Source organism: Micropterus salmoides, unplaced genomic scaffold, assembly GCF_014851395.1.
Source record: "Micropterus salmoides isolate LMB-PRFRI ecotype aquatic unplaced genomic scaffold, ASM1485139v1 Ms_hic_scaffold_9, whole genome shotgun sequence".
Classification (NCBI taxonomy): domain Eukaryota; kingdom Metazoa; phylum Chordata; class Actinopteri; order Centrarchiformes; family Centrarchidae; genus Micropterus; species Micropterus salmoides.
Window position 1 is genome coordinate 19130486 of NW_024044681.1, and position 19307 is coordinate 19149792.

Below are 19307 nucleotides of genomic sequence, written 5' to 3' on the forward strand. Positions count from 1 at the left end.
CCCGGGCGAGCAAGAGCACACGAGGCTTCAAAGTCACTCGACACAAACACTCAAGGTTAATCTCACACTAACCAACTATCTCCACCAGCAGAACTCAAGTTTTTCTTTGTTAAATCTTTATGCAAGTGACACTAAAATTGGATGAATCATACTTTTTGTTTAGCCTGCCAGGTGGGTGCATATTTTCCTCTTAATGAGCGATTTTAATTTAGATCCAAGGACAACAACATTTAAAAAGTGAGGTCCTCATAAAATGAATAACAGCTTGGCATTTAATCAAAATTTTTTTAAAGAATATATTTAGATTCAATTTGATAAAATAAGTTTCAATTAAATATTGCACACAAACTCCTTATGATTTTATTCTGTATTTTTTACGTTAGTGGGCCCTTAAAAACCGGTGTAGGTCCTTTACATACCATTGAGGGGCAGAGGGTTGTCCCCTCCTGGATGGGGGAATCCCAGGCGACCTGCACAGGGAGACACAGAACAGAGATATTTAACACGGTGAGAAAGAGTTTTAAATCATGAAAAGAAATCCAGAAGTTAACCTCTGTGTCAGTCTGTCCACAAATGGATTAAGGCTGAATATATCAGGCTGATGTTTTATGCTATGATGGATTATTTTAAACAAATATCTCTGTTTCAGTAGGAATGAAGAAAAGGAAACTACTACAGGAATTTCTCCAGAAAATGGATGAAGTGATCATTGTTTAAAGGGTAACTATTTCAACCTGGACCTTATTTTCTCATGTTTTTGTGTCTATGTGACGAATTTGGACATTTTTTAAATTTGGTCAAGCGAGCCTGCTGCAGTTGGCAGTAGCGAAACAGGGCTAATCCTTGCGGGCCATTACGCCCTGCCAAATTACATCCACTAAAGTACTTGTTTTTGCCACTGACAGGCTCAGATTATTATTATTATTATTAAGTGTCAGACAATATTATGGAAAAGGATCCCTACAGAGATGGTCCTTTTTTTAAAAGAGTAAGATAATTTTTGTTTATTCAGAAACAGTGGCTATATCTCTCATCAAAGCCACCAGACTCCCTTGACAAACACAGTAATTTTACCTCTCTGGTCTACCGCTGCCTTGATCGGTTAGTTTGTGTTATTGTCTGACTTTGGTGTTTTTAACCCTTTAAAACCCCAAAGTCATACAATAACACAAACAAACTGTCACAGCCCCACTCTGTGTCCTGAGAAGTAAAATTACAAGTCAAAAATTACCAAAGTTACCCTTTAATCTTCATTTTAAAGCCCATTTTGAGTTTTAACAGAAACTTGTCTGGTGGAGAACACAGAAATGAAATTAAGGCTAAACAATTTGAGAGAAAGATAGCTCTACAATCAGTTAAGCAGTTCGTAATGTGACAAAAGTTTTTTTTTATTAACAATTCTGAATACAATGTAGGACATATTTTTAAAAAAGGCAAGGTTTTGATTTGAAAATTGATCTGATTTGTACAGAACAACATATAAAAACACTAGCTGCTTCAGACAGTTCATTAAGAGTGTCCATACAGAACAGGCTGAGGCTATAACAGACATGAGCACAGTGAGTGTTGCTTCCACATCAATCTCATTACAGACTACATCTGTGGGACACCAACCATCTCTCTCCCTCTCATTGACCTCCATTTCCCTATGTGTGCCTCTCTCTCTCGCTCTGAGGCTCATATAATCATATTTTACATTGAGCCAGGCCTGTCCTGCGTGTGCAAACACACACACACACACACACACACATTATGATGCCAAACAAGCTTCAAAGTTATGCAAGGCCCGCTTGCTGCAGAGGGATAATGAGATGAAAGAGCTGAAATAGTACAACCATTGTTGTAAGAGTACGGTGATTGGTGCATTCCGATGCCTCGGTCACACAGAAATCTGCTCGCCCCTCCCCCACACCTCGCCTATCGAGCCCCCCACAGTACTCTGTGGATGTGGTGCAGGACTCACCAAAACCAGAACGGACCACCCATGGCTTTGGGAGCTACTATACTATAGATTTATACATTTAAGCACATTCATCACAGTCTGCATCAAAACACACTGTCAGTAAAAAACAGGTGCCAGCCCAAACCAGATTACACAGAAGCTCAATTCCTCTAGACTGCCCTTCAGAAATCAACAGTTTATCTGCCTCTGTAATTTAGCTTAGTAATATACAGTATGTGCTGATAGGTGCACCACCCACAGTCCATCTGAGCACAACCCGTCATATTGGATTTTAAGAGCCTTTATCGTCTCCGAGGAACAAGTGTGCAGGCACGTCAGCACACCACATCCCTGTGTGTCTGCAGGGATGTGCGTGCCCGTTATGTGAACCTTATTTGCATTCTGCTGGCTGCGTGCATGGACAGCACAGTAACAGTTAGACCACATACATGCACAAGCATACACAAGGCAGTGATGTGTGTGTGTGTGTGTGTGTGTGTGTGTGTGTGTGTGTGTGTGTGTGTGTGTGTGTGTGTGTGTGTGAGCGGTGGCTGAACAGAGGGATCCTTTCTGTCAGTCAGGACAATGCTGGAAGCGATTCAAAGCCACTTCTACTGTAGACATTTTGCCTCGCCCGTTCCCCGGCTTCATCACTCTCACTTTGCTCAATATGTTCTGCTGGAGTGCGGAATTTGCGCTTTGCTTGCGCGTACCAAAATGTGCTTGTGTGCACACACCGTCTGTGCACATTATGTTTGTGTGTGCACGCATGTACAGTGTGTGTGTGACAGAGAGGAGGAGAGTGCAAGAGACAGTCAGCCCGGAGAGGAGTTAGCGCTCAAAGAAAATGTGCTGTAATTATGTTTCTTTTTATTTTGCCGTGAGCGAAAAAGGAAAGGATTCGCTTAAGTCACTGCTACACTTGGCACAGTGACTATAATTATGAAAACGAGCAATAAATTGAATAATATTTTGTAGCAGGACAAGGGCCACAAGACAACAAAAGATAAGGAATATGGGATGGGATGTAGTGTGATGCTTCATGTGAAGGCAGAAGGAATGAAGAGGATGGCTGAAGAAAGGAGTGGGTGGAAGAATAAACATAAAACAGCATAGCATAGAATGACCTGAAAAGATGAAAGATGAATTTACTGCATCATGTGTAAGCACTGCCAGACAGGTCTATCTTGCCTCAACAAAGATATACAGAGCTGTAACACAAATGGAGGATTCACTTTCAACTATTATAGGAAGTTTGGGTCAACAACACTTCTGCTAAACTATATGTAATGTCATCATAATTTCAAAACCCTATATTGTTTGATTTCTAAAGAAGCAGAAGCTTGTGGTTTTCAATTTAGGAGAAAGCTTTGTTTTGTCTTCTGGTGCCAAGCTCTTGGATCTAACAGTTGCAGGAATCCGTGCCAGCATGGCTGGAGCTAAGACACCAAAACGTGGCTAATGAGGTAACCTTCCAGTCTTCCTCTCTTAATATTGAGGGAAGATTTACTTTGGTTTGACAGCAGAACATTACATCACAGCTGGATGTGGCTGAGCCCAGTGGGTGTGAGTCTGAAATAAATACGAGGTGATAGTGAAGTGTCTGGCGCTCAGAGTTTTCCCTCTTTTTGTTATTTTGGTAGTGAAACTGGTACGTATGTGCGTTTTACACGACTGGTCCATCTTTGTAGAGCCCACAGCAATATTTACATTCAATATGATTAAACTGGGGACATGTGCTACATTTGATTTTCTTTTTTTGCACAGTGACGTTTAAAGCATTTACATGAGATGTACTGCACATGCAGACCAGGAAAGGAAAAAAAAACATCTCGTCACAGCCAGTTTGGCATCTTTTGTACTGAGGTTTAAGCTCAGACAGAAATCCAAGTAAATTGATTCCTGGTACTCAGCCCATTACACTGCAATGACCTAAAAAAAAAAGAAAAAGGAAAAAAAGATGTGTTGTGCAGTAGTCATTATATTAAGCCTTCCGGTGAGATAAAATACTAAGAAATGTGGCTGACAGCTTAAACTCTAGTCTATAACCCATCAAGCCCCAGTTTTTCCGTTTCTTTTCAAACAATGATCATTACCAGAACTACTCCTACAAGCTCCCTCTTGACCAACAGCTAATATTGGCCAACGTCCTTTTGGTTAGCTAAGCCCTTTGTATCTTTTAATTACTGTCAGTTACACCCTCTGAACCAATACATAACTGGCTTCCTGCTGTATTCAATAACCCATTTCTAGGTTACCAATGACCAGTGCTGCCAAACACCAGTCAGCCAATAACAGACATTGGCTAGTCTCTATCAATCAATGAGTCCAATGTAAGTGTCAGCTCCTACTTTGTAACGTATAGCCTATAGACTCATTTGTCAGTTCTACAACTAGTTAGGTGTACCTATTGTTATTATTTTGTCCAACCCATTTATACAAATGATGGTAGGCTGAATCACAGAAACACCCATCAGTGTAACGACAACAGACAAACTTCACCCAACAAAGTGATCGGACAGTGGAATCAACACCTCTAAAACACTTTCAGCAAAAGCTAAACATTATAACCTTCATTAACCTTGGATTTATTGCAGGAATGCTGTATTAGACTAGAATATTAGACTGCATTAGCTAGGTGTACGTAATAAACTGGCAGCTGAGAGTATACGTGTGTAAAAATGCACAAGGGTAATCATCAAATCCACATTCAGTAGAGGGTTTCAAAGATCAGAGGAATACAGAAGTACCTCTTGAAAGCTGCACATATAGCCTACATCACTTTATAAGCTCTCTTCGCTAACAAGCCAAATGCTTCCTATTTACACGTTTTCACGCCACATGCCAGACTTTTTTGGACAGAAACAACCATGCATCGTCATCGTGTTCAGATTTAGTCGGAAATTGTTATCATCCTTCAAAATGGAAAGCCCTGCAGCTGTGATCATTAGAAACTAATGACGGCCCAACTACTTCAGTTTAGATCAGTGGGAAGTCCTTCCATCTCTCCCACACAAATCCCCTCTTAAATACAAAGCCTAAGCTTCCATCAGCCCCGTATTCTCTCTGCGTCGCCTTCTCAAAATGCATGGGAAAGAGGTCATCCTCGGGCACACAACTTACAAAATCTTTTTTTTTTTTATATTTAAAGTGGGAAGACGTGAGAAGGAAGAGGAAGACAGAGTGACGAGCTGACTGCTACACAGGCTAACTTTTCTTATTACTGTTCATCATAACACAGAAAACAAGACACACTGTCTAGTTGTCTGACCTGAGGAGGAAGTGAAACTTCTCTGCTAAGAACCGAGGTGTTAAACTGTGATCAAGTGTGTGGAACGGTTTATCAACTCTAACTTCTAAAATGTAACGCTCCTACGGGATGCTTAGCCAATAAGATACAATCGTAACACACACATATGTCTATCGCATACTGATGTGAATTGCACCCTAGCCATGTACTAGCCCAACAATAAGGGCACTCATAATATTAATAATAATGTAATAATTATGTAGGGAAAGATGTCTTATCTTTAAGTGTGCAAGAGGTGACTTAATACTGTCTGTGCATCACCGGTGGGTTAAAAATACACAGAGTATCTATGCCGTCAACAGAGTGTAAAATGAAAATGCTAGCCTTCTGCTTAGTGTTTAATGTTCTTGAATGACAGCTAAGATTGTCACCTTTCAGGGTGTCCTGCTCAGCCCTCATGATGTCGATCAGGGAGCTCTCCAGCGTGTTCATGTTGAAGCTGTCAAAGGACCTGGTGCGTTCCTAAAGAGAGGAGAGTAAGAGGAGAAACACCGTTTACTTTTCTTTGCCTGCTTCAGTGTCAGCCACGGTGGACCATCATCGAGCAGGTCCACGGGAGCCACTGGAGCAGTTAGATTTATCTACATCTTTTAATATAACACCACCTCAATTGACCCAAGCTGACCAAAGAGCACACATAAAAAGGGAGAAAACAGGACTCATCTTAATTGACATTGACACAAGAAAATATATTGTTTTTGCAGTTCTGACCTTCAAACTCCAAACACATTCGGGACCAACATAAGCTGTTAATAAAAAGGCAGCACCCAGATGCTTTCCCAGTTATTTATGAAGGGTTTCTCACTTCATTCTTGCTTTGGCCTGCGCTTATGAAATGACATGACATGACGGATTGTTTAATTTGTGTCAATACATATTTCTTCCTAGTTTGCTTTGATAAATGCGATACCAAAGTACTGTGAGGATTTAAATCCCTGACGGTTACGTAATTTAAGATTCTGGCACTGTCTGCAATGGTCTAAATAGCCTCAGTGACAAACAAAACTGCTTGAATTTTCTAGGCCTCTTATTTTCTAGCCACCAAACAGGAGGTCAAAAAAAACATTGTGAACCATTTGAGGATATTTAACAAGACACTACTTTGTTGATTAAATCTAATTTCTGTTGTCAGCATTTGATCTGGTTTTGTCTCATTTCTAACCAGGGTTCCCCTTTTTACCTGGTTACTGTGCGTTTAACTGCTGTGTTACTTGCAAAATGAACTGATTAATCAGCTAAGGCAGCATAATGGAATTCAGAGTCAGCTTTGTCACCTACAACAGGGGCATCCTTGCCATACCAACCATACTGGAAATGTTTGTATGCACAAACAACATGTGTTCAACACACATACACACACACGCCCTCCCGCCCGCCCGCCCGCCCAATACAATGTGTATACATGAAATATGCGCACACATCAATACACACACATATACTACAAGTGCCATGCTGATAAGGCTTCTGTCTTGACTCTACCCCAGCCAAATAAGATATGCAGCCTCTGACAACAACTTGTTAAACTGAAATTCTTTCAGATTCGTTCTATCCAAAACAACCACAATTCAGACGGACAAAGCTCCTGAAAACTGCAAAATGAAACTTTTTTCTTCCATGTTTACATTTAGAAATGGTGCTGAATGGGCTCGTGTCCCCGCAACATCACGCGAACACTGTCTCATTCCTTCCTCTGTCTCTTCCCCATTTTTTCCAGTCAGTCGTTCTCCAAGCACGCCACCTTAAAAGCAGAAATTCCTTAAAAAAAGATTTCTATTCCTCATTTATGCGTCAGAGATCTCATACTGCACAGAGCCAGTGACTCTGACTAAAATGTTTAGTCACGATTGTTTTGTTCTTAAATGTCCAGTCACGACTGAAATAAACCTTTTTTTCCCCCTACGTTCTGCATCATAGCTATTGTGATCAACTGTTTGGTTATTTTAAATGTAGCCTACAGCTGTGGGGAAAAAAATTAAATAATGTAATTTGTAGAATCCATTATTTAACTCTTTGCAAAGATACTGTCAAAACAATACTCTAAGCCAGTCATTAGCATTTTATGTACACAGTGATATATGATATATGGAGTAATTTGTAAAATACACACAAGCCATTTAACACCAGCGTAATACATATTTAACACAATAGGGAGAAGGAGAGCCTGCTGTACAGTCAAGATACATGCTTGAGAATACATCTCATGAGCCCATATATTGCTACGAGATTAAAGTCTGGAAAAATGTCTCCCGAAAGAGTTGACTGAGGAGCCTGACAAGATGCTGACAAGAGTTTTTAGATGATGACATGACTCAGTTTCTTGAAACGTACAATTCCTGTGAACAATAAGGTTTTGTAGATAACAGAGATTCAGCATGCCCCCCCCCCCAAACTTAATTCAGAAACTTCACTTGGTGCAATGTGAATAGCTGCCATTTTTCAAGTTTAGAAATCAGAAGCAAAGACCAGGGTCAGCCCTGCAAGTGGTGCGTTCCTCCAGTCAGGTGCAGCAACAGCTTACGCTGAGAAAAACGAGATGTCATTTGTCTGTTACAGTCTGTCTCAAAGTAAACAGCAAGTGAGAGGTGACAATTGTGGGCCGATGTTGCTAGGTTAAAAATAACACAAACATTCAACAATAGGAATAAATGGCTGTTAATCAGATTTATGTCTAATCCACCTCTCTTGAAAAGTCTGAAAAACGTCCTGACACCGCATGATCAGCTCATGCCCTCGACCTCGCTGATAAAGGACGGGTCCTTGCACAACAAGAATTACCCAACATGTCTGTCAACCTGTAAGTAACCTATCTGTACAGTCAGTCACTCTTTCCATTCACCACTTTTCCATTAACCTCTCTAGTATGTACCTATTTACCCAGCAATCAGGTCACACCCTCGCAAAAAAAAAAAAAACTATAGGCCCAATGTCTGTGGAGAGCAGACTAAAAGGAAAACCACCAAGGGAGGAAAAGCTCATAGGATAATACGTTACACCAGGAACTCAACAGGGGTCAAATGCTAAAGAGTTGAGAAAAACAGTCAGTGATGCATTTGACCAAGTGTTGGGCAAACAGGCTACTGTCTAGTGTCTGCCGTGGCTCCCAAAATTCAATGGCTACTTTTACTATCTGATCCACCAAAGACGTGGCTGGATGTCTGCCACGCTGGCTGGTGAAACAGCCAAACTTCCCAGCTGTAGTCAAAATTTTCACCAGCGTTCTGGCTGGTTGAAAATTTCCCACACTGACTGAAGGAACATGCTAAAACAGAGAGATAGAAGAACACACCCAGCGCACACTCTGTCCCTCAAAACAAATATCAACACAGGGATACAGGCCAGACTATGTCTACTATTTTCTCATATCCGCCTCAGTATCTTATGTGGACTTACTGATATTGCTTTAGGTCAAATAAACCAAACATTCAAAGACAAGGGAAGCAGAAAGCAGAGGTGCACACCTCTTGCATAGGCAAGCACACTACAACACATTACCCGCTGCATTTATGGCATTTCTGTATTATACTATGATAACTGAGCAGGAGCAGTAAGCCAAAGCTCTCTTGTGCTTCAAAGATTTTATGCTTTCATTGGGTGCCATTCTTCTTTATTGTACCATCTCCTTGGTACAGTAATATTTTGGCTGAGTATCGCATGGTAATCCTATTATATTGTTTCAGGAGAATAGGAATTCATTTTGTGGCCGTGACGGACTCTGTATGGCGGACAGGAGGCCTGTCTGGCGCTCTGCAGTTGCTAAGCATTAGCCTGGAGAGGTGCAGAGGGCGATTAATCATCAGATTTGTGCATCGTGCATCCATCTCTCTCTCAACAACTGGCCAGCTGACCAGCAAAGTATTCATCCCTGGCAGATTGCAGGGCGTGCACACACAGTCATGGTCACTCATCACGTCCACACACACACGCACACGCTAGCTGCAAGCAAGACACACACAATTTACAGTGCAGTCCATGTCAGTGCATCTATGAAAGCTTGCCCACGCTAACCCAAGGCCTTAGTTATAAACACAGAGGCCATGGCATGACTTATTGTAATATTTGCAGAGAGACACCCCATTTTACCACGACTGTGAATTAAAAAAGCCAGCATGATGCATTGATTTTCATTAAGAAGAGTGGCCTCTACCGAGTCTTGTCGCCATTTCTGAGTGTTTGACCCTGAGTTAACAAACATATACTGAACTGATCTACCTGCACAGTGATGCATCATCAAATATAGAATCATCACCTTTCAAAAAGGAAGCGTAACAGGTGGATTTCCCTAGTGTGGGCTTAATAGTCTATCTTATGTTATCTTGTCTGCTCAGTGGTTCAAAAAAATAAAAAACACTCAAAAGAAAATCTGATGAATCATAACGTGTTGGTGTAGTAGGAGGCATGGAACTGAAAACTGGGCTTTTAAAATTCAATTACCATGAACTATAGGTTCACTTAGTGTTACTTTTTCACATTCTGGTCAATCCAAAGCACATACACATTTACAGCTCATCTATTGTCAGAGACATGACAACATAGAACTGCTACCATTTTGGAATATGCTGAAAAATTACTTTTGGGTGAGACCACCTGCTTCACCAGGAGTTACACCAAATGCTAATTTGCCACTTAGCCAATGCTACCTGAACTTTGAAGAATACCAAATGCTAATATGGGTGCTGTGGGTGGGCCTGCTGTATAGTGTAGGTGCATCACACGTCAGTCATTTGACGTGCATGCCACACACTGAACTTTGTTGCTTTTGTGGGGTAAGACTTGAAGAAGAAATGAAATGAGTGTCACTTTGACTGTACGAGCTAGTGTTAGGCCAGAGTCACTTCACATACTGCACCTTTAGTCATAAAAACAGTTGATAGATGATGGTATTGCACATCTGTACAACTACCTAAATATTAACAAAATAGAAACTTTTAAAGCTGCATCCGATTAACTATAAAGTGAAAACAAGGTTGAAATAACAAAATGGACCAGTCTCTCAACTCTACATATGTTTTGATCTTAAAGGCCACAAAAACAAAGGACAACCTACATCAGATTTGACACGTAGGGAAGTGAAGAATGATTAAATACAGAGTGGAGTGGGTGATTAATGGAAACATTAATCTTCCATGTCACCTGCCTGTTAATGAAAAATGGAAGCTGAGGGAGGACGAAAGAGTGGAGAAAGTAATGGTAATGGACATGGCTGCAGTATGAGTTGTTTTTAGGTTTTTACAGGTGAAGAGATTATTTCGACATATACCTTACATTTTATTGGTGGGAAGGCTGCCATTTTTTCCCCTTATTTTTTGTGTCTCTAATCACATCCCCGAAAACAACAACGGGGAGAGAGAGAGGAAGCCCAACGCAAAGAAGGGAAGGGGGAAAATGGCAGATGAAAGAAAGGGGATGGTGGAGAGAGAGGGAAAGCAAGCAGTGAGGTATGGCAAAGTAAAAAGACAAGAAAGGAGGGCAGGAAAGGGAAGCAGGTTGAGCTTTTGATGCTTGTGATTATATTTCTTCCTGGTCGAAGTATTTCAAAGGCCTGCTTTGACATTAAATACCCCCAACTGTCAAAAACAACCTATTACTCTGTGTTTTCTGAAAGGCTGAATGGTGTGTGTGCGTGTGCGTGTGCGTGTGCGTGTGCGTGTGCGTGTGCGTGCATGCATTTGGGGCGTAGTAGGAGTGACAGAGGTAGGGGTTCTGGCAATATTTGCACTGCTTGGGGGATTAGACATAACCAACTCCTTTATTGTATGCAATGAGCTAGGCTAAATATACTATGACACTTCACATAGACTCTGCTTTGTCTTCTTCCTTTGTTAAGACACATGTGCAGAAGACATAGGCCAGGGACTAATTAGGGCTCATGCACACACGGGTATGTGCACATACACACGCATGCACACAAGCTCTCTTTCTTCCTGTTTCAGAGCATCTGTCAAGGGTGTGAGAAGGGCACAATGAGGCTGTATGAGCAGCAGAGTTATGTGCTTGCCAGCACAGCTCAGGCCATTCATTAGTCTAAAAAACATTTCTCTCATTTTAACACCAGTGTAACAAGGACTAGAGGTAATGGCTGAAACCTTGGGCTTCGACAGCATAATGGCTCAGAGTGTTGGTTTGTAGATGTGCGTGCACGCAAGAGAATTTGCATGTACACATCCTGAACATGGAAAGGAAGGTTACCTTAAAAGCATGAAGCTTGGTCCTTCAAAGTAATCCTGTCAGCTTCAACATGATCCCGTCCTCATCACAGAGGACTCATGCCAAACGCAGGCACTGACAGTATATGTTTTCCAACTGATCCTTGCCTAAAGACCTGTCACATGGATTAGTTTCAAAGAATCAGATGTTGAACACAGGCAGAATGCTCAAGTCAGACAACAGGTGCTCAACATTTGTTTCCACCGAAGGCCTGAAGAGGTCATTTAATCATGTACTTTCATATAACAGCGCTGAAAAGGCTACAGTATATCTAAGCTACACAAACAGTAAGGAGGGAACTGTAACCAACAGTTACACAAGGAGCTTACTGAGACAATATCCTGTTCTGGCTTACTCGCCTGCAGGCCCCGCAGGTCACTGGCTAAGTTCACCAATCCGAATCAGCGCAGTACACCTGACACAACAGCAGGTGAGGAATATGGGAACAGGGAAAAAAAGAACATTTGAGTGGGTCCCACAGTCCAAAGACACACAAGCTAAGTTAATTGGTGGCTCTAAATTACCCATTTGTGTGAATGTGTGCGTCTGTCTCCATGCGTCAGCCTTGTGATTGACTGGTTACCTGTCCTGGGGGTACCCCACCTCTCACTCCAACTTCAGCTGGGTTTGGCTCCAGTCTCCCCGCAACCCTCAAGGATTTGCATGCAAAGTTAATGTGAGGGTGGGGAGATGGGTGAAAAGAAAGCAAAGCAAGGGAGAAGAAAAGGGAGGGCGTACCTGGCATTTAAAAAGGCACAAATTTCTAGTCTGAGGCTAGTTACTAGCTGACCAGTGTGTTAGCAGTTAGCAGCAGTGTGCCTGGCCTGGAGCCCATCCCAAATACTAAAGCTGCTCTAATAAAGCAGGGGCCCTGCTTGCTGCACCAACAGCCACAGTACCGGAACATTTTCTCCCTCTGCGTGCCATGATGCTGTGGATAAAATATCCACCAAATAGCAAAAGGCCTTGCTCTCAAATTAGCTAATATACACACACACACAAATGAACACCACGGCCCAAGGGAATCGCAAGATAATGCCAAACTCCATGAACGCAGGCAGAGCGAGGGATCTTAGCTTTAGCAGCTAAACATTGTAACATACAGGGCCAGAGGCATATTCCTATTTTAATGTGTGTTCTTCTCTACTGAATAGCATCTAAATGTTACAGGAATGCTACTTTATGCGAGTTAACTGCCGGCTTTGTCTCTGTAAAGTCGTGTGTTACAATCACAGCTAATCCAAAAGGGTACAAAGAAACTAACACTATGACAAACTAAGTTTGATTGTACACTGGGAAGTTTAATGCAAAAGCCGCTAATCCTTCGTCTCTTGTGTCAGTGTTAAAATGGAAACTGTGTGAGGCAGTTGGAGAAAGCTTACAGTAAAACATTGTGACAACAGTTCCTCATGGGGTCCGTTTAGTTCAGAGCTACGGTATTTCAATTACCAAACCTGGGGGCGCCTTGTGTAAGGCAATGTGTGTCATCAGTCATCTCAACAAAACAAAAAAAAGCAAAAGCTATTGTTCTAATGGTTTTGGCTAGAGAAATTCTTGAGCAAAAGGTAATTAAATGAGAGTGAATGAAAAGACAATGACTAAATAAATGGCTTACAGATCTTAAAGATGTAACTACACCGAGGAGGCCTCTGAAAAATAAACTTGACACTTGGTTGAGTGTAATAACTCGCTCGTGTTTTGTATAATGACAGCTTCAACACTGCAACATGATCTATATGCTCACACCAAAATGACACATTTTCCAATTCAATTACACAGGGGGGAACGATACAGTCCACTCAGGAAACCACATAATGTATGGTTCATTATTTGACACACCTACAGTTTTCTTTTACAAGCAGGAAACAAACACCTTAGTTAGATCAAACCCTAGTTTCCAAAGTATATGTGGTGAAGGCTTCCTATCAGTTGCATTATACAACATGAAGAAATATTTAGAAGCATTAATTCAGACATCACTGGAAGATGTGAACATAGGCAAAACAATACAGAGCTGCATTTAGCAGCTCAATGTGAGGGAAAAACGGAATCTGTTTGAGTTTAAAATTAACCTTGAGCAAACATTAATTTTGCTATCTAAATGCATTGATACAGGAGCAGAGAGGAGAGGTTCTGGAAGAAAACCTAGTAATATTTTTATCAGTCCGGCTGAGACGTCACACACAGAGACAATGCTTGTTGTCCCGGTAAATCTCTCTATTGTTAGTCGGGGAACTTGTCTATTGGTGCTCAAATTATTGTGACGTTTTATATTACCTCACACCAATCGATTACAAATCCAATAGTTTAAAAGGTTAATAATCGTGTCCTATTTCATTTCTTAACAGCCATCTTCATTTTTTTTTTCTAATCTAAGCCTATATTATCAATTCTTTGTTCTTTGTAAATGGGTTACACTTACATAATCAGTCTCACACACACAGTAAGACCATTCTATGCCCATCCTCCATCTGCCCTTGCAGTATCAAAAGGGCAAGAGGACAATGCTACTTTGGCTGATCTGATTCAACCACAACATACTGCGGCTACACTAATGCTAGCTTTAGCTTAAATCTGACATGGGAGTGTAACAGAAGGGACCTTCCACCGCTCAAAATGGACGTAGAATTACATTTCTGATGGAGAATCCACACACAGAGTTAAGTGCAAGTTGCATAATAACTTTTTTATGTAGCATCTACAAATGTTTACTGTTGTTTATTGAAATATGCTGCTTGTAAGAGTTGATTTCACTACTACGACTCCAAAATTAGGATTAGCCCCTAATGATTTACAACAGGTCAGATATGAAACTGACCCCGTGACTACCTACACCAATTAGGCTGTTAGCTACTGATAAATAGCTGCCTAGACGTAAGCTTCGCTACTTATTCAGCAAAAATTACCCAAGACATGTCAGAACAAAATCCTTACTGTTTGGCCTCTGGTGCACTGTGAGTCATTTATTGCAAGTGGAGTTGAGGAAATACCTGGAAAGGCCACAGCAAATCAACATTTTCTAAATTTTAAAAGGGGTTAATTTGCTTGTTTGGAGCATTTTAAAGAAGAAGAAAAAATGCCTTAATGAAAACAGAGATTATGACTTGACACTTGCATTATAGATGAACACGGCCAGGGAATAAAGTAGCCCCTCGCCGGTGGTCTCTGAGACCAATTAGTAATGCTGTTAGGCTATTGACAACAAAGGCAAGCAATCATTCTATCCACTATTTCCAAGATGACATTGGGAACTGATGGCAACCAAGTACTTACGACTGACCAGAAGTTTAATTGAGAGAGCAAAAGGAACACTGTCGATTGGTAACGAGGCAAATGATATGCATAGCACTTAAAGAAACCTTTCATCGCTTCATCAGACCGAGATGGGCCTATAGCAACCTTCCTCTCTAAACCCCCGCCTCCTTGTACCGACTGACACAATCAATCATGAGCTAGATCAATAACATTAATTTATCTCCACACTCCCTTTACCTCTGACCATCAATCCTATCGGCTATTTTCTACATCTGATAATACAATTATTCCAGCAATCTTCATTTTGTGTGGAACCAGCCATTAAAATTACACTATGAACTGGCTGGTATTTGGGAAAAGAGTTGCTAGGCTATGGCAGGGTGATTAATAAAGCGTAATCCTGAAAAATCATTAGGCATTAGGCTCAGGCCATCAATCTACAGTATGACGTCCGTTATTTTTTTGGCGGGGTTCTGGCTATAATAAAATAAATCCCATGATGATGATGATGTCTTCTTGTGTACCAAGATTTTCAGTCTCAGTTGTCCATTCCTGCAATCTTTCTCCTCACACCCTCTCTCCCTTTCCCCATTCCCATATCCTTCTCCCCATCTTTTTCTCTCCATCCACACCCCCCAGCTCATCTACGTGGCACACACCACTGCAGTGAGAGAGCAACATTAGTCATCATCAGGGACATACAGCTGTGGTAGTACAGAGCCCAACGACGCTAACACGGTAACAAATGCATCATGTAAATCGATGTCCCACCCCCATGTCTAAAAATAGCTATTCCACATACTGTAATAAAATTAACAGGTAACATAAATGACACACTGATGTTTAATCATTCAGGCAGCAAGCGGCCACTACTGAAAAAAAATAGTACCATACAAAGGCATGAACACACAGAAACAGACAGCACAATAAGTTAATAAATGAAAGGAATAGTATGTCAGAATTATTGCTAAATCATACAACGAGACCATCACAGGCAAACTGACCTGAAAGGGGAAGATGTTATCACTGCGCCCGACTCCATCATCCATCCAAGACTTGGGGTTAAAGCCGGCAGGGCTGTTTCGGGGGTACTTCTGAGAAGCCACATGGTTGTTAGGGAAGGTCTTTTTCAGTGGAGAGATAGAGTTGATGGGGGTCATCCCCCCGTTCAGCCCTCGGCGATAATCTCTGCCCTGAGACCCTCCCCAGCCGCCGCCACCACTACCATAACCTCCTCCAGGACTCCAGGAGGTGGAGGAGCCGGGGGAGGGAGAGGGGCTCTGGTAGCTGGCTGGACCCCAGGGGGAAGGGGGCTTGTTCAGGCTGTTGGACAAATGCGGCAACTGGCTGAAAGCCGGATTCCTGTGCGGAAAGGGCGGTGGAGGGTGTGGAGAGGCCGGGGAGCGCCGATGCTGCTGGTGTTGGTTGTGGGGGTGTTGAAAGTGGGGGTGTGGTGGGGGAGCCGGGTGGTGCTGGGACAAGGCCGCCGCCGGTCCGATCTGGGGGGAGAAGTTCCCACCAAACCCGGGACTGACATGGTGTGAGAAGTTCTGGAACAGTAGGGGCCCATTGTTGGCAGAGGCTGGGTTGAAGAAGCTGACATCCTCATTGATGATGGTTGATGGTGCCGGCGGAATGGCAGCTGACCAGTTGTTGAAGCCAGTGAGGGATGACGAGGTTGTACTGGACTGGACCGGGCCAGTTCCCCCAAGACCAGATGTCTCTTGGTAATCAAAACCCGTCAGGACAGGAGACTCAAGACGTAGTTGCTTCTCCTTTCCATTACTTCCTTCAGACACGCCGCTGTCCGTCTTGGCGTCCTCTGACCGGGCTTTTTCCAGTTCTGAAATGATCCCACCACCACTTCCACCCTCCTGGTGACTCCCAGGGGACATCTGCTGTTGCTTTTCTTGCGTTTCTTGCATTTCCTGTTGCTGCTGTGCTTTGGGCTTCTCTGGGCCCCCAAGGATTTCGTCTTGCACGCTGTTGTGGGTGGCAGAGGGGGGGAAGAGCCAGGGAGAGCCTCCCGTGGTGCCATTCCCTGCGGCTGTGGTGCTGTTTATGAAAGCAGCAGGGCTCTGCGACACATTTTGGTGGTGGTGTGGGGGCTGCAGATGCGGGTGGATTCGGACCGGGAATGCAGACTTGTTGCCAGTGTTGTTTTGAACTAGGACTCCAAACCCGTAATCCCCCATTTGTTTTCTCCCCCCACACACAAATTCTATCCCGTGATCGTTTGGTCCTATTGAGAGAAGAGCACACAGGATGGCATGCACCGAGTTAGCAGTCAGCCCCTCTCATTCCACTAGAGATCAAGGGATTTAGAAACAACTAGGTGATGCCCACAGACATTTTCTAGTGACATAAAAGATTTTTTTTTTCTGTTGGGTGTGTTTTACTCCCTCAGAGAATTCACAGACATATGATAATCACACAACATTGTCATGAATGAGCTCATTCTTGCCCTGAACAATCTACCCTTATTACTCTGGGAAGTTGACAAAAGCAAACCAGTTGACGTTACATCTTTAGCTAATTATAACCCCGTGACGTTGCCAGCTTGTAAGTGTACAGCTGAGCTGCTGGCAGCCACTAATATAGCTCGAAACACTGCTGTGTCGACCCGACAAATTCTCTATTTGGAGACGTTTTCCTAACGCAAACATACGGACCTTAAAGAGAAGACAGCAGCACAAAATACCAGTGAATGTTGAATATATTAACAATAATCGACATAACGTCCAAAAAGAAATACTCGACCTTGTTTGACAGCTGTCAGTCTATCTATGGAGCGTCCAACCTCGACATTAATCACATAGTCATACCCTTGTTTACTTTGATTGTTCATATTATATTTTTACACTTGACGTAACGTTAACGTTAACAGTCGACAGTCAAGCGGTTTACACCAACTGGATATGATAGCTCGCCAGCTAACATTTCCATCCGTTGCTAACATTAGCTAGCTAGCTTTTAACAGTTAGCACCAGTGCTAGCTAGCTGGACAGGCTGAATACAGGCGAATAAAATCTCTTTTCACCTTCTGATCACCACCTTCGACCTCGGCGATGTCTTTGTCGAGATCCTTCCCTCGGGTTGAGAGCAAGGTTGTGTCCTTGAAAAAATCAGCACGTCAGGCAAAGCTTTTCGGAGGCGATTTGATAGCTGACTCGTACAGTGCAGTCGGTCAGCTTTTTTTTCTCCCTTCTCCTGACGTGTCCTGCCTGCTCAATGACACAGCTCTCTATCTGCTGCCTCTAATCTGGACTGTAACGTTATAATCAAAGAGCTTTGTTAACGTGGCAACGCGTGAAATATATCCGGCAGCTGTTCTTCCACAAGCCTTATTCGATCGGTTTCATTGTTCGTTTGATTTCAGTATATTTTTTCTCGCTAACTGTCTTTTCCTACAGAGCCAGCCGATTCCTGTATGCTTCTTGGCTGCCCCTCTCTCCTGGAACCGACCGTGGCCGAATGACAGCGAGAGATCAGCCGAGACACACTTCCGCTTCTAGCACCACCCTTTCCACCGTGACCACGCCCTCCGAGAGCCACACCTCGATATGCGATTGGCCGGACGACCGGCAGCCTCGCCCAATTTCTCCAACATTTAACGGCCATGCACCAATAACACAACCATGCCATCCGTAAGTACTGCCCACTGAGGTCAGCAATGATAAAAATAATTAAATAAATAACGTTAAAAAAAAATCTTCCCACCACGGTCCTGTCCTTTCACGATGCAGCCGGTATCAGGTCGTGAGAAAACTGAGATGCCCAACCCCCCGTTGAAATGCCTGGCAATGCCTCAGAAAACGAGAATCCTTGGCCCAGGCTTTTTGATCTCATCCTGCTGCATCGTAAATGTGGAATTGAAACAAGAAGGCTCATATCTCTTTCCTCCACCCGCCCACACTCTTACCCATGTCTCTTTATCTCCCTCTCTGTCCTCCTCTGTGTCCTTCTCTCCTGTATGGTCATTATCACCTCGAGGTCATCAAACAGCTTTGACTCTGCCTGTCTCACCGACCCTCAACTGGCAGTGTTACATGCCTCTGCAAATGGCTATCTAATAAATCTGTCACTTCAAGTCCAGCTGGGAGAGAGTGATAAATTGGGGAGTCTGTGGGGCTCTGCATTATTAAGTGTGTACAGAAAGGATGAGCTGGCGATGGGGAGGTGGATGGCAGGTATTGGCAGGGTTAGGGAGTGACCGGCTTAAAGTAATCCGATTTAAAAAATAGATTACAGATGTCTGATAGTAACACTATTCACATTTAGCTTGCAAAGCTTGGTGCGAGCTGTGCAAATACCCTCCCCTGCGATAGAATTTGTAGGCAAATAGATTCAAAAGTGAATCTGACAGTTATAATTTGAAGCAGAAAATGACCTAACTAAAAGAGAAGACAAACGTCAAACTTTAATGTCACACTTTTCTTACTTTTACTTTTACAATTTCCTTAACCACGGCACTGGAAACTGTAAGGAATTCAAACTTTTGCAATTGTGTCCACCACAATAGGGAACCCAAGTGATTTTCACTGGAGATGGATTCAATTTTTAAATGGAGCAGCATCAGCCCAAAGCTCTACCACT

The 19307-nt window shown here is 42.7% G+C and overlaps 1 protein-coding gene across 2 annotated transcripts in view; it reads right to left on the reverse strand.

Moving 5' to 3' along the window:
* cpeb4b (cytoplasmic polyadenylation element binding protein 4b) overlaps positions 1 to 18204 on the reverse strand; it is a 32354-nt gene extending 14150 nt beyond the window's left edge. For both annotated transcript variants that reach the window (XM_038707548.1, XM_038707547.1), the window contains exons 1-4: positions 17752 to 18204; positions 15716 to 16953; positions 5624 to 5714; positions 420 to 470 (exon numbers count right to left, since the gene is read on the reverse strand). In XM_038707548.1, coding sequence (XP_038563476.1) covers positions 420 to 470; positions 5624 to 5714; positions 15716 to 16906 — 1333 coding nt within the window. In that variant the 5' untranslated portion in view covers positions 16907 to 16953; positions 17752 to 18204. The remainder of the gene's footprint in view (positions 1 to 419; positions 471 to 5623; positions 5715 to 15715; positions 16954 to 17751) is intronic.
* Positions 18205 to 19307: the final 1103 nt, after the last annotated feature.